The following is a 13,072-nucleotide window of genomic DNA, read 5'->3' on the forward strand; positions in this document are numbered from 1 at the left end:
AACTTCTGAAGAAGGAGAGTGTGAGTCCCGCATGTCACCCTATTCCCTATTATATAGTGCACTACTTTTGACCAAAGGCCCGTACGGTGCAGCCCTAGTCTTGTCTGACATCCGTGGCTCGAAGGCCTGTATGCACATGTGGGCCTCAATAAAGAGCATGTTTTTTTTTGTTCTAGATACAGTAGAGACCCTGTGATTAAAGTACACGTTCAGGAATGTAACATGCAGAGTTACATTGTATCACCACAATTGAAATGCTAAAACGCACATATGTTGTAATTATATCTGCATCCACAACATGTCAGTCACGGTGGTGGGAGTGGGAGTGGTGGTGGTGGGGAGGGGGGGGGGGTGGTGTTGTTATTGATTACTAATGTATTTCACAAAACATAACCCTGACCTTAGAAATGATATCCAAAATAAATATACACCCTTTGGGGGAAATCATGGGGGATCCACATCACATCAGCCAATCGTAAACCAAAACCCAGATGTTACCATGACCTTGACTTGCACAGCTAAACGTTTATGTTATTTTTCTAATTTGCAAATAAATACAGAATGCCAATTGGCTCCTTTCATTGTTCTAGTGGTCATAAGGATGGATTCTATCGGAGATCATAAACCTGTACTCACACGCGCAGCAGTGTTCTAGGATATTGGACCGTTGGCTTTCATATTTTCCGAATTAATCAGCGCGGCTCAAGCAATTTCTCCAACTGTCAACACATTCAGATGAATAGAGGAGGCATACATGGAGCCGCATTGGTTGGGAATGGTGGGAAAGTGTGTGTTCGGGCTGTACGTTGGTTTTAGAGCCGCGTAGATGTCACAAAGGGATGCAGACTATCGCGTCTGAATTACGCTTAAGAACACTCTCTAAGGACCCCCACCCGTCCCCTATGTATAGGTCTAGCATTAGCTTCCCCTCCCCCAATCCTAACCTTAAGCATTAATAGGGGAAATGCAAAACTGACCCAAGATCAGCATCTAGGGGCAACTTGCCCCTATTTTATTTATTCCACCTTTATTTAACCAGGTAGGCTAGTTGAGAACAAGTTCTCATTTACAACTGCGACCTGGCCAAGATAAAGCAAAACAGTGTGACACAAACAACACAGAGTTACACATGGAATAAACAAACATACAGTCAATAATACAATAGAAAAAAGTCTATATTCAGTGTGTGCAAATGAGGTAGGATAAGGGAGATATGGCAATAAAGAGGCCATAGTGGCAAAATAATTACAATATAGCAATTAAACACTGGAGTGATAGATGTGCAGAAGATTAATGTGCAAGTAGAGATACGGGGGTGCAAAGGCTTAAAATAAATTAAATAAATAACAGTATGGGGATGAGGTAGTTGGATGGAATATTTACAGATGGGATATGTACAGGTGCTCTGTGCTCAGTGATCTGTGAGCTGCTCTGACAGCTGGTGCTTAAAGTTAGTGAGGGAGATATGAGTCTCCAGCTTCAGTGATTATTGCAGTTCATTCCAGTCATTGGCAGCAGAGAACTGGAAGGAAAGACGGCCAAAGGAGGAATTGGCTTCGGGGGTCACCAGTGAGATATACCTTCTGTGGCGCGTGCTATGGGTGGGTGTTGCTATGGTGACCATGGAGCTGAGATAAGGCGGGGCTTTACCTAGCAAAGACTTATAGATGACCTGGAGCCAGTGGGTTTGGCGACGAATATGAAGTGAGGGCCAGCCAACGAGAGGTCACAGGTCACAGTGGTGGGTAGTATATGGGGCTTTGGTGACAAAATGGATGGCACTGTGCTAGTCTGGATCCAATTTGCTGAGTAGAGTGTTGGAGGCTATTTTGTAAATGACATCGCCGAAGTCCAGGATCGGCAGGATAGTCAGTTTTATGAGGGTATGTTTGGCAGCATTCGTGAAGGAGGCTTCGTTGCGAAATAGGAAGCCGATTCTAGATTTAGTTTTGGATTGGAGATGCTTAATGTGAGTTTGGAAGGAGAGTTTACAGTCTAACCAGACACCTTGGTATTTGTAGTTGTCCACATAAGTCAGAACCGTCCAGAGTAGTGATGCTGGACGAGCGGGCAGCTGTGGGCAGCGATCGGTTGAAGAGCATGCATTTAGTTTTACTTGCATTTAAGAGCAGTTGGAGGCTACGGAAGGAGTGTGGTATGGTATTGAAGCTCGTCTGGAGGTTAGTTAACACAGTGTCCAAAGAAAGGCCAGAAGTATACAGAATGGTGTCGTCTGCGTAGAGGTGGATCAGAGAATCACAGGCAGCAAGAGCGACATCATTGATGTATACATAGAAAAGAGTTGGCCCGAGAATTGAACCCTGGGGCACCCCCATAGAGACTGCCAGAGTTCCGGACAACAGGCCCTCCGATTTGACACACAGAACTCACAGAGAAGTAGTTGGTGAACCAGGCGAGGCAGTCATTTGAGAAACCAAGGCTGTTGAGTCTGCCAATAAGAATGTGGTGATTGACAGAGTCGAAAGCCTTGGCCAGGTCGATGCACAGTATTGTCTCTTATCGATGGCAGTTATGATATTGTATAGGACCTTGAGCGTGGCTGAGGTGCACCCATGACCAGCTCAGAAACCAGATTGCATAGCATAGAAGGTACGGTGTGATTCGAAATGGTCGGTGATCTGTTTGTTAACTTGGCTTTCGAAGACCTTAGAGAGTCAGGGTAGTATAGATATAGGTCTGTAGCAGTTTTGGTCTAGAGTGTGTCCCCCTTTGAGGAGGGGGATGACCGAGGCAGATTTCCAATCTTTGGGGATCTCAGACAATACGAAAGAAAGGTTAAACAGGTGAGTAATAGGGATTGCAACAATTTCTGCAGATAATTTTAAAAAGAGAGGGTCCAGATTGTCTAGCCTGGCTGATTTGTAGGGGTCCAGACTTTGCAGCTCTTTCAGAACATCAGCTATCTAGATTTGGGTGAAGGAGAAATGGGGGAGGCTAGGGCAAGTTGCTGTGGGCTGTTGACCGGGGTAGAGGTGGAAAGCATGGCCAGCCGTAGAGAAATGCTTATTGAAATTCTCAATTATAGTGGATTTATCAGTGGTGACAGTGTTTCCTAGCCTCAGTGCAGTGGGCAGCTGGGAGGAGGTGCTCTTATTCTCCATGGACTTAACAATGTCCCAGAACTTGTTGGAGTTTGTGCTACAGGATGCAAATTTCTGTTTGAAAAAGCTAGCCTTTGCTTTCCTAACTGCCTGTGTTAACTGACCCCTACAGCACCAAACCTTTGCCAACCCTCTTGGAGAGCTACTTTTGTTCCAGCCCAACACACCTGGCTGGGCCGTATTAATTAGGAATCAAAACTAAGAAAACGGATGGAAACAGAGAGGGACTCCCTGAACTTGTCCAATGAGGAACACTTGTTTTGCTACAAACATTTTGCCACGTTGTGCTCTTGTAACCGTATAGCTTCCGTCCCTCTCCTCGCACCTACCTGGGATCGAACCAGGGACCCTCTGCACACATCGACAACTGACACCCACGAAGCATCGTTACCCATCGCTTCACAAAAGCCATGGCCCTTGCAGAGCAAAGGGAACAACTACTTCACGGTCTCAGAGCGAGTGACGTCACCAATTGAAACGCTATTAGCGCAAACCACCGCTAACTAGCTAGCCATTTCACATCGGTTACACTCTAATGAATACTGCCCTGGTTCTACTAATCAGCTGCTGATCAGGACCTTGATTAGCTGTATCAGGGCTGGAGGGCTTTAACAAAAAACCTGCATTCCCTGTCGCTTCACTAATTGACAAAGTAGTCCACAAACTTTGTGTGCTGTAGATCTACATCCAACACTAAAAGACTAACCAAACCCAGGAGCTTGCTACGTCTGATCTAATCTAATAGAGTCTGTTCAGTGTTCTTTTGTTGGACTTTCTGAGGGCTGAGGGAGAGAGGGAAAGAGCTAGGAGTTGAGGGAGGAAGAGAGTGGGACCAATGCAATGTACTTTATCTCTGGAGCTGGTTATCTGCTAATGGCTGTCCTGGAGAGACAGAGGAGCCAGAGACATGGCAACAGGCCAGACCGGCAAATGCCTTAAGCTCTGGAGACGAGGCCTGCGTCCCAAATTGCCTATGGGCTTTGGTCAAAAGTAGTGCACTACCTAGGGAATAGGGCCTCATTTGGGACACAAACGAGGGGGCTTCCAGCTGTTATACCACATTTCCTCTCTTACTCTTTGGACGGTCTTTCTTTTTGTACAAAAATGTTGACCTTGATAAAATACCTATTATCTAGAATCATCTCTACATACAGACGTCAAAGTTGAATGTCACTTTGCAGCATGAAACCACCCCACTTGACACGTCCTCCTTTACCTTGACCTCTCTTTCTCCCACCACTCTCTCCTCATCCTGTCTCAACTAGGGGAATGTGAGGTGTGTGATGGGTGGTAACTTGTGGGTTAAGGTCCAGCTGCTGACACTGTTTGATCTCTACCCAACACACACACACACACACACACACACACACACACACACACACATCCTCCCCCCCATTCTCCACTTGTCAGAGCATGCTTCAGATGGAGGGGTAGCCTGGCCTGGTCTGGTTTTCTCCCATGGTAACTTGTGGGTTAAGGTCCAGCTGCCTGCTGACACTGTTTGATCTCTACCCAACACACACACACACACACACACATACACACACACACACACACACACACACACACACACATACACATACACATACACATACACACACACACACACACACACACACACACACACACACACACACACACACACACACACACACACACACACACAAAGTCCTCCTTCCCCCCATTCTCCACTTGTCAGAGCATGCTTCAGATGGAGGGGTAGCCTGGTGTTTAGAGCGTTGGACTAGTAACCGGAAGGTTGCAAGTTCAAACCCCCGAGCTGACAAGGTACAAATATGTCGTTCTGCCCCTGAACAGGTAGTTAACCCACTGTTCCTAGGCCGTCATTGAAAATAAGAATTTGTTCTTAACTAACTTGCCTAGTAAAATAAAGGTAAATAACACTGGTAAGCCATAATCATGGTAACTCTGCTCTGTAGTTTGTAATTGGCCCAGACACACAACAGTACAGGAGAGAAAAACTAAGAAGAGAGAGAGTTCATATTTTATTGTTTATTTCACTTGCTTTGGCAATGCAAAACATATGTTTCCCATGCCAATAAAACCCCTTAAATTGAATTGAGAGACAGAGAGAGAGAGTGACACCGAGAGAGTGAGAGTGACATAGAGAGTGCGAGAGTGACGCAGAGAGAGAGTGACGCAGAGAGAGAGTGAGAGAGAGACCGAGGGAGAGAGAGAGACCAAGAGAGACACAGAGAAATATAGGGAGAGAGAGAGAGACCAAGAGAGAGAGAGAGAGAGAGAGAGAGAGTGAGAGAGTGACACCGAGAGAGTAAGAGTGACATAGAGAGTGCGAGATTGACGCAGAGAGTGAGAGAGAGACAGGGAGAGAGAGAGAGACTGAGAGAGAGAGAGAGAGAGAGAGAGAGAGAGACAGAGAGAGAGAGAGAGGGAGAGAGAGAGAGACCAAGAGAGAGTGAGAGAGTGACACTGAGAGAGTGAGAGTAACATAGAGAATGCGAGAGTGACGCAGAGAGAGAGTGAGAGAGAGAGAGAGAGAGCGAGAGCGAGAGCGAGAGCGAGAGAGTGACACAGAGTGCGAGAGAGAGAGACACACACACAAGGCTCCTGATGGGCCTTTCTAATTCACATGAAAGCCCAGATCTGCTGATGGAGTAAGAGAGAGCTGGGTCTCGGGCTTCGGGTTCGATGACATGGGTTGTTAACAAGAAACCTGATGACAATGACTTGCACCTTTCTTTCCAAGCCAGCAGCGGAGAGACACTGACGTTTAGCCTCTCCGTCTCAACATTCCAGATTCCAAGTATCTCTGGTGAGGATTGGGGTTAGTGGGGAACTTTCAGTCATAAAATAGGTGGTGATAGCCACAAACTTTGATTTGGTATAGTCCTATACTACAAGGCCAAAGGTTTCATGTACAGTAAATATGAAATAGCTTCAAACCTCATGATGGGTGGACGAAAACCAACGATTAAGTGCTTTTGATTAATTTATTTTAAGTCTACCTTTACTTATCCAGGTAAATGTACTAAAAATCAAATCCCTTTTTCAAAAGAATCGGGTCTTTATAACATAGGTTATCGTGCACAAGTTCCATTTCTAAAAAGCAACTATATACAATTTACCAGAGTTACCATCTAAGCCACCAACCATGAGTAAATAAGATGACTAGCTATGTGGTAGGCCATTATGATGGAATGACTAGGGCTAAGTCACAATAGAGCTTTCTGGATGAATGGGCTTTAACACAAGGGGAACACCAAATCCAATATCCGCAAACAGGAAGAGTGGACAGAGAGAGAAACAGAGAGACAGAGAGACAGAGTGAAGAAAGAGACAGAGACAGAGAGAAGATAGAGAGAGAGAGACAGAGAGACAGAGCAAAGATAGAGAGAGAGAAAGAGTTAGAGAGTGGACAGAGAGAGAGTTAGAGAGAGACAGAGAGAAAGAGTTAGAGAGGCAGAGAGAGAGAGAGACAGAGCGAAGAGAGAGACAAAGAGAAACAGAGAGACAGAGAGACAGAGAGAGACAGAGTGAAGAAAGAGACAGAGGCAGAGGCAGAGTGAAGAGAGAGAGACAGGGAGAGGCAGAGAGAGACAGAGAGACAGAGTGAAGAGAGAGAGAGAAGCAGAGATAGAGAGAGAAACAGAGAGACAGAGACAGAGTGAAGAAAGAGACAGAGACAGAGAGACAGAGCGAAGAGAGAGAGAGAGTGAGAGAGAGAGAGAGAGAGAGAGAGAGAGAGAGAGAGAGAGAGAGAGAGAGAGAGTTAGAAAGAGTTAGAGAGAGACAGAACACAGAGTACAGAGAAAGAGAGAGATCGAGAGAGACTGCCTGTAGTTACACACTGAGTAAATTAATCTGAGAGGAACTGGTGGTCAGCAGTCTCAGCACTGTGCAGATTACACAGGGATAATACTGCACCTGAAACAACACACACACATGCACTCGCACGCACGCGCACACACACAGATGGGAAAAAAACCACACATGCCCACACAGAAACACACACACACACACATGCCCAGTTGCGCACACACACACACACACAGTGGGTAACGTGAAAGTCAAGCTTAAGCCTAAGGCTATGGGTAAATGAAAATAAATCCAGTTTCTGGTAATGTGGACTAATACCCAAACAATACATCACCCAGATGCAAGCAGGACTACCAGATGCTAGCAGGACTACCAGATGCTAGCAGGACTACCAGATGCTAGCAGGACTATCAGATGCTAGCAGGACTACCAGATGCTAGCAGGACTACCAGATGCTAGCAGGACTACCAGATGCTAGCAGGACTACCAGATTTACATTGGATGAGTGTTAAAACCACTACTAGAGAAAAGATACACGTAGATCCACTAAACTTTCTGCTTTCTACTAGAATCTACTTACCAATGCAGCGAGTTTTGTCAGGAGATGGGATATAGCCAGAGGGACAAACACAAGAGTAACTGCCCACCGAGTTGAAACACTGTCCTCCGTCACACATGCGGGAAATGGTGACACACTCATCCACATCTGACAGGAAAGAGATACACGTTATAACCCGGTGTGTCATTGGTGTCAGACAGCAAGGAAAATCTTTGACTAATGTATCACCTATGACTAAATGTCATTTTTGTTGAAATTTGTATATTCTACATTCTCAACGTGTATGTGATTAAAATACTGTAAGCTATAATTCCCAATCTCCACAATACACAAAACAACACAAAATTAAAGACCACATTTTTCACAATGATATTTCACAAATAGGGACAAATTTACATTTTCTGTATATACTGCTGCCTACACAATTGCCCCTTGTGGGATAAATAAGGTATTTTGAATTTAAATTGAATTAAACTTTGCAGTCTGCCTACAGTAAGGGGCTACAGTAAGGCTACGCCCCAAATAGCACCCTATTCCCTATATAGTGCACTACATACGTACTAGGTTGTCATTTGGGACTCAACCCTAAGCCTGTACTGTGCTGAATGGCCTCTCACTGTTAATCCCAGTGTATATCTTTACAAAGAGTGACTTGCACTTGAAGAATCCAAAGCATGTTGGAGAGGCAGTAAAAAAAAAAGAGAGGGAAAAGCGTGAGAGGAGGTTCGTATTTACCTTTGTCACTGAAACAGTGGGCTCAGTGTTGGGACTGTTACCTCAGTAAACTACAGTCTGCAGCACTAACATACTGGACCACGTCTCCAAAAAAAAAAAAAACGACTTGGAGAGAGGAAGACGCCATTTTGAGACTTCAAGGGAAGGAACGTCTCAATGTTCAGGTATTTTTTTGTTGTCCTGTTTCAAAATTGATGTCTTTTGCCAAGAATTGATTTCCAAAGGTAATCAATACCATTACTTGATGAACCTCATACAGTAAAATAGAACACTCAGTTCTACCAATCACCAAGCACCAATCTATGACATTCTAAACCATTTAGGGTCACTTGATCAGTACTAATCCCAATATACAAGTATTTTATCACCAAAGGCAAACAAAGAGCTGAATTTGACCAAAGTTGTTTTTTAATTGTATTTTATTTAACTAGGAAATTCAGTTAAGAATAAAATCTTATTTTCAATCACGGCCTAGGAACAGTTGTGTTAACTGCATTGTTCAGGGACAGTAGGACAGATATTTACCTTGTTAGCTCGGGGGATTCGATCATGCAACCTTTCGGTTACTAGTCCAACGCTCTAATCACTAGGCTCCCCTAGAGTCTACCTGAGTAGACTCCACGCTGAAAGAAAGTGACCTCAAGGATACTTCTTTGATTCTAACTGTGTTGACTTTTTAAATGCTAGACCCTATTTGAAATATAAACACGTAGACAATTCGATCATTGTTTACGAGGATGTAATTAGGGGTGAACGAGCGGTTTCGTAAATAAGTACCTTGCACCTAGAGGGTGAAACAGACGTATGTTATAGACTAACTGAGATATTTACGTAAATGATAGACGAACTGAGAAGATTAAAGAGACGGTAGGAGGATAGCAATTAGCCACGAGGCTAACACAACAACGGGAATTGGCGAGGGTCGAGCCTAAAGCCCAAGGAATTTACAAGACTGTAATTACGAGGTTCTAAATAGCTTGTTAAGTGTCTTGGACTCTGAAATGGTTTCAGAGGAAAGCCTTGTCATGAGTAGGCATTAGGCTAAGGCCAAAAGGCAAGAAGGCCTAACATACGGCTTGCATAGAGGAACGTTGGGAGTTGGGAGTGACGTGTGGGACACTAACGCTCAGTGTTTAAGTTTAAAGTGTGGTATTTCAGTTTTAAACCTAAAGCATGTCGTTTATCCTTACCGACAACCCTGTTCCTGGAGTGCTACCGTCCTGTAGGTCAACTCCAACCCTGTTCCTGGAGAGCTACCGTCCTGTAGGTTAACTCCAACCCTGTTCCTGGAGAGCTACTGTCCTGTAGGTCAACTCCAACCCTGTTCCTGGAGAGCTACCGTCCTGTAGGTCAACTCCAACCCTGTTCCTAGAGAGCTACCGTCCTGTAGGTCAACTCCAACCCTGTTCCTGGAGAGCTACTGTCCTCTAGGTTAACCTTAACCCTGTTCCTGGTGAGCTACTGTCCTCTAGGTTAACCTTAACCCTGTTCCTGGAGAGCTACTGTCCTCTAGGTTAACCTTAACCCTGTTCCTGGAGAGCTACCGTCCTGTAGGTTAACTCCAACCCTGTTCCTGGAAAGCTACTATCCTGTAGGTCAACTCCAACCCTGTTCCTGGAAAGCTACCATCCTGTAGGTCAACTCCAACCCTGTTCCTGGAGAGCTACTGTCCTCTAGGTTAACCTTAACCCTGTTCCTGGTGAGCTACTGTCCTCTAGGTTAACCTTAACCCTGTTCCTGGTGAGCTACTGTCCTGTAGATTTTCACTCCAACCCCAGTCTAGAACACCTGATTCTAATAATTAGCTGGTTGATAAACTGAACCAGGTTAGTTACAACTGGAGTTGGAGTTAAAACCTACAAGAGGGCAGTTCTACAGGAACAGGGTTGGAGACCCCTGCCTATAACTCACCCTAACCCTAGAGGTTCTTGAGGTCTATACAGTCATAATCTTTACGAGCTAAAGAAATAATTGTAACGATGCATGTCCATAAATCACAGTTCTGCCGTTTGCTTCGGTTTAGACAAACGTTACATATAGACCAGATTTGATGAGATCATGTTGCTAACACCCACTTCTCACCCACTTCTCACTACATCATCTTACTGTTTCATTCCATGTACCCAGTGTGTTCACAAAGATTTCACACCCCTTGACTTTTTCCACATTTTGTTGTATTACAGGCTGAATTTAAAATGGAATTACATTTAGATTTTTGTTCACTGCCCTACACAAAATACCCCATAATGTCAAAGTAGAATTATGTTTTTTTAAATTTGTTTTTAAATGTATTACAAATGAAAAGCTGAAATGTCTTGAGTCAATAAGTACTCAACCCCTTTGTTATGGCAGGAGTAAAAATGTGCTTAACAAGTTACTTAATAGGTTGTATGGACTCACTCTTGTGTGCAATAGAGTTTTACATAACAATTATCTGTAAGGTCACTCAGTCGAGCAGTGAATTTTAAACACAGATTTAACCACAAAAGAACAGGGAGATTTTCCAATGCCCCGCAAAGAAGGGCACCTATTGGTAGACGGGTAAAAAAGTCTGACATTGAATTACACTTTGGATGGTGTATCAATACACCCAGTCACTACAAAGATACAGGCGTCCTTCCTAACTCAGTTGCCGGAGAACAAGGAAACCACTCAGGGATTTCACCATGAGGCCATTGGTGCATTGCTAGTTCAAATCAATATAAAAAGCAGACATTGAATGTTCCTTTTGAGTATGGTGAGTATTAATTACTTTTTGAGTATTGAATTACACTTTGGATGGTGTATTAATACACCCAGTCACTACAAAGATACAGGTGTCCTTCCTAACTCAGTTGATGGAGAGGAAGGAAACTTCCCCATGAGGCCAATGGGGACTTTAAAACAGTAACAGAGTTTAATGGCTGTGATATGAGAAAACGTAGGATTGATCAACAACATTGTAGTTATTCCACAATACTAAGCTGTTTGCAACAAGGCACTAAAGTAATAGAGCAAAACATTTGGCAAAGCATTTAAGGTTTTGTACTGAATACTTAGTGTTATATTTGGGGCAAATCCAATCAACACATAATTGAGTACCTCTCTCCATATTTTCAAGCATAGTGTTATCATGATAAGGGTATGCTCGTAATCGTTAAGGACGTTTTTTAGGATAAAAAATAAACGGAATGGAGCTAAGCACAGGAACAAATCCTAGAGGAAAACCTGGTTCAGTCTGCTTTCCACTAGACACTGGGAGATTAATTCAGCAGGACAATAACCTAAAACACAAGGCCAAATCCACACTGGAGTTGCTTACCAAGAAGACAATGAATGTTCCTGAGTGCCCGAGTTACAGTTTTGACTTAAATCTACTCGAAAATCTATGGCAAGACCTGAAAATGCTTGTCTAGCAATGATCAACAACCAATTTGACTGAGCTTGAAGGATTTGGAAAATGGGCAAATGTTACACAATCCAGGTGTGGAAAGCTCTTAGAGACTTACCCAGAAAGACTCACAGCTGTAATCACTGCCAAAAGCGATTCTAACATGTGTTTGAGTCAGGGGGTTGAATACTTATCTAACCAAGACATATTAGTGTTTTATTTATCATATATTTTGTTCAAATTTTAGAATGTTTCTTCCACTTTGACACTACAGATTATTTTGTGTAGATCGTTGACAATTCAATCCATTTTAATCCCACTTTGTAACACAACAAAATGTGGAAAAAGTCAAGGGGTGTGAAAACTTTCTGAAGGTTCAAGTAGTGGACTTCTGTATATTCCTTAGGATGTTAAAGAAATACTCATTACAATACCCAACAAAACTATACAGGGTAGCCGAGTGGTTAAAGCGTTGGACTAGTCACCGGAAGGTTGCAAGTTCAAATCCCTGAGCTGACAAGGTACAAATCTGTCGTTCTGCCCCTGAACAGGCAGTTAACCCACTGTTCCTAGACCGTCATTGAAAATAAGAATTTGTTCTTAACTGACTTACTTAGTTAAATAAAGATAAAATATTATTTTTTTTATCTTACTTCAATATCCATTATTGTGTATCTTGAGCGGTTTAACGGTAAATTAGATAAAAAGGGAAATGAGAGAAAAAAGTATAATTAAGCCCAAATGTCCGCCACCATTTCCTGTGTTACTCACCCTCGCACTTCTGGGAGCCCTCTTTCTGCCTGTGGCCAGCTGGACACTTGCACTCGTACGAACCCACGGTGTTGATGCAATTTCCTCCCTGGCAGAGTCCCGGGATGGCCTGGCACTCGTCAACATCTGGGCAAATGAGAGTGGAGCACATAAACAACCACAACTGCGTTCAGGTCAACGCTGCACACTGTAAAATGTAATCGGTCTCCATAATTAGAAGCCTTATTGAATCCTAATTCGAGTTTCATTCCAAACGCTAATATTCACAACATTGAATTGCCCCCCCCCCCTCTCAGAACAGCCTCAACTCATCAGGGCCAGAATTCCACAGGGATGCTGGCCAATGTTGACAATGCTTCCCAGTAGCATCAAGTTGGCTGGAGGTCCTTTGGGTGGTAAACCATTATTTTTTATGTTGTACTTTTTACCCCTTTATCTCCCCAATTGGTATTTACATTCTTGTCCCATCGCTGCAACTCCCCTACAGACTCAACAGCCATGCATCCTCTGAAACACAACTCTGCCAAGCCGCACTGCTTCTTGACACACTGCTCGCTTAACCCAGAAGCACCAGTGTGTCAGAGGAAACACCATCCAACTGTTGACCGAAGTCAGCTTGCAGGCACCCAGCACGCCACAACGAGTGGGATGGAACAAGGAAATCCCGGCCAGCCAAACCCTCCCCTAACCCGGACGACGCTGGGCCAAATGTGCGCC

At 43.9% G+C, this 13,072-nt stretch overlaps 1 protein-coding gene across 1 annotated transcript in view; it reads right to left on the reverse strand.

Annotated features, from left to right (window-relative positions):
- Positions 1-13,072, reverse strand: part of LOC139404746 (fibrillin-2-like) — a gene marked incomplete at its 3' end in the record, with an annotated part of 232,358 nt that overhangs the window by 169,141 nt on the left and 50,145 nt on the right. Inside the window, exons 6-7 of the mRNA XM_071147349.1 lie at positions 12,356-12,481; positions 7,501-7,626 (exon numbers count right to left, since the gene is read on the reverse strand). Of these exons, the coding sequence (XP_071003450.1) occupies positions 7,501-7,626; positions 12,356-12,481 (252 nt within the window). The remainder of the gene's footprint in view (positions 1-7,500; positions 7,627-12,355; positions 12,482-13,072) is intronic.

This window comes from Oncorhynchus clarkii, unplaced genomic scaffold (assembly GCF_045791955.1).
Source record: "Oncorhynchus clarkii lewisi isolate Uvic-CL-2024 unplaced genomic scaffold, UVic_Ocla_1.0 unplaced_contig_1240_pilon_pilon, whole genome shotgun sequence".
NCBI classification, from domain to species: Eukaryota; Metazoa; Chordata; class Actinopteri; order Salmoniformes; family Salmonidae; genus Oncorhynchus; species Oncorhynchus clarkii.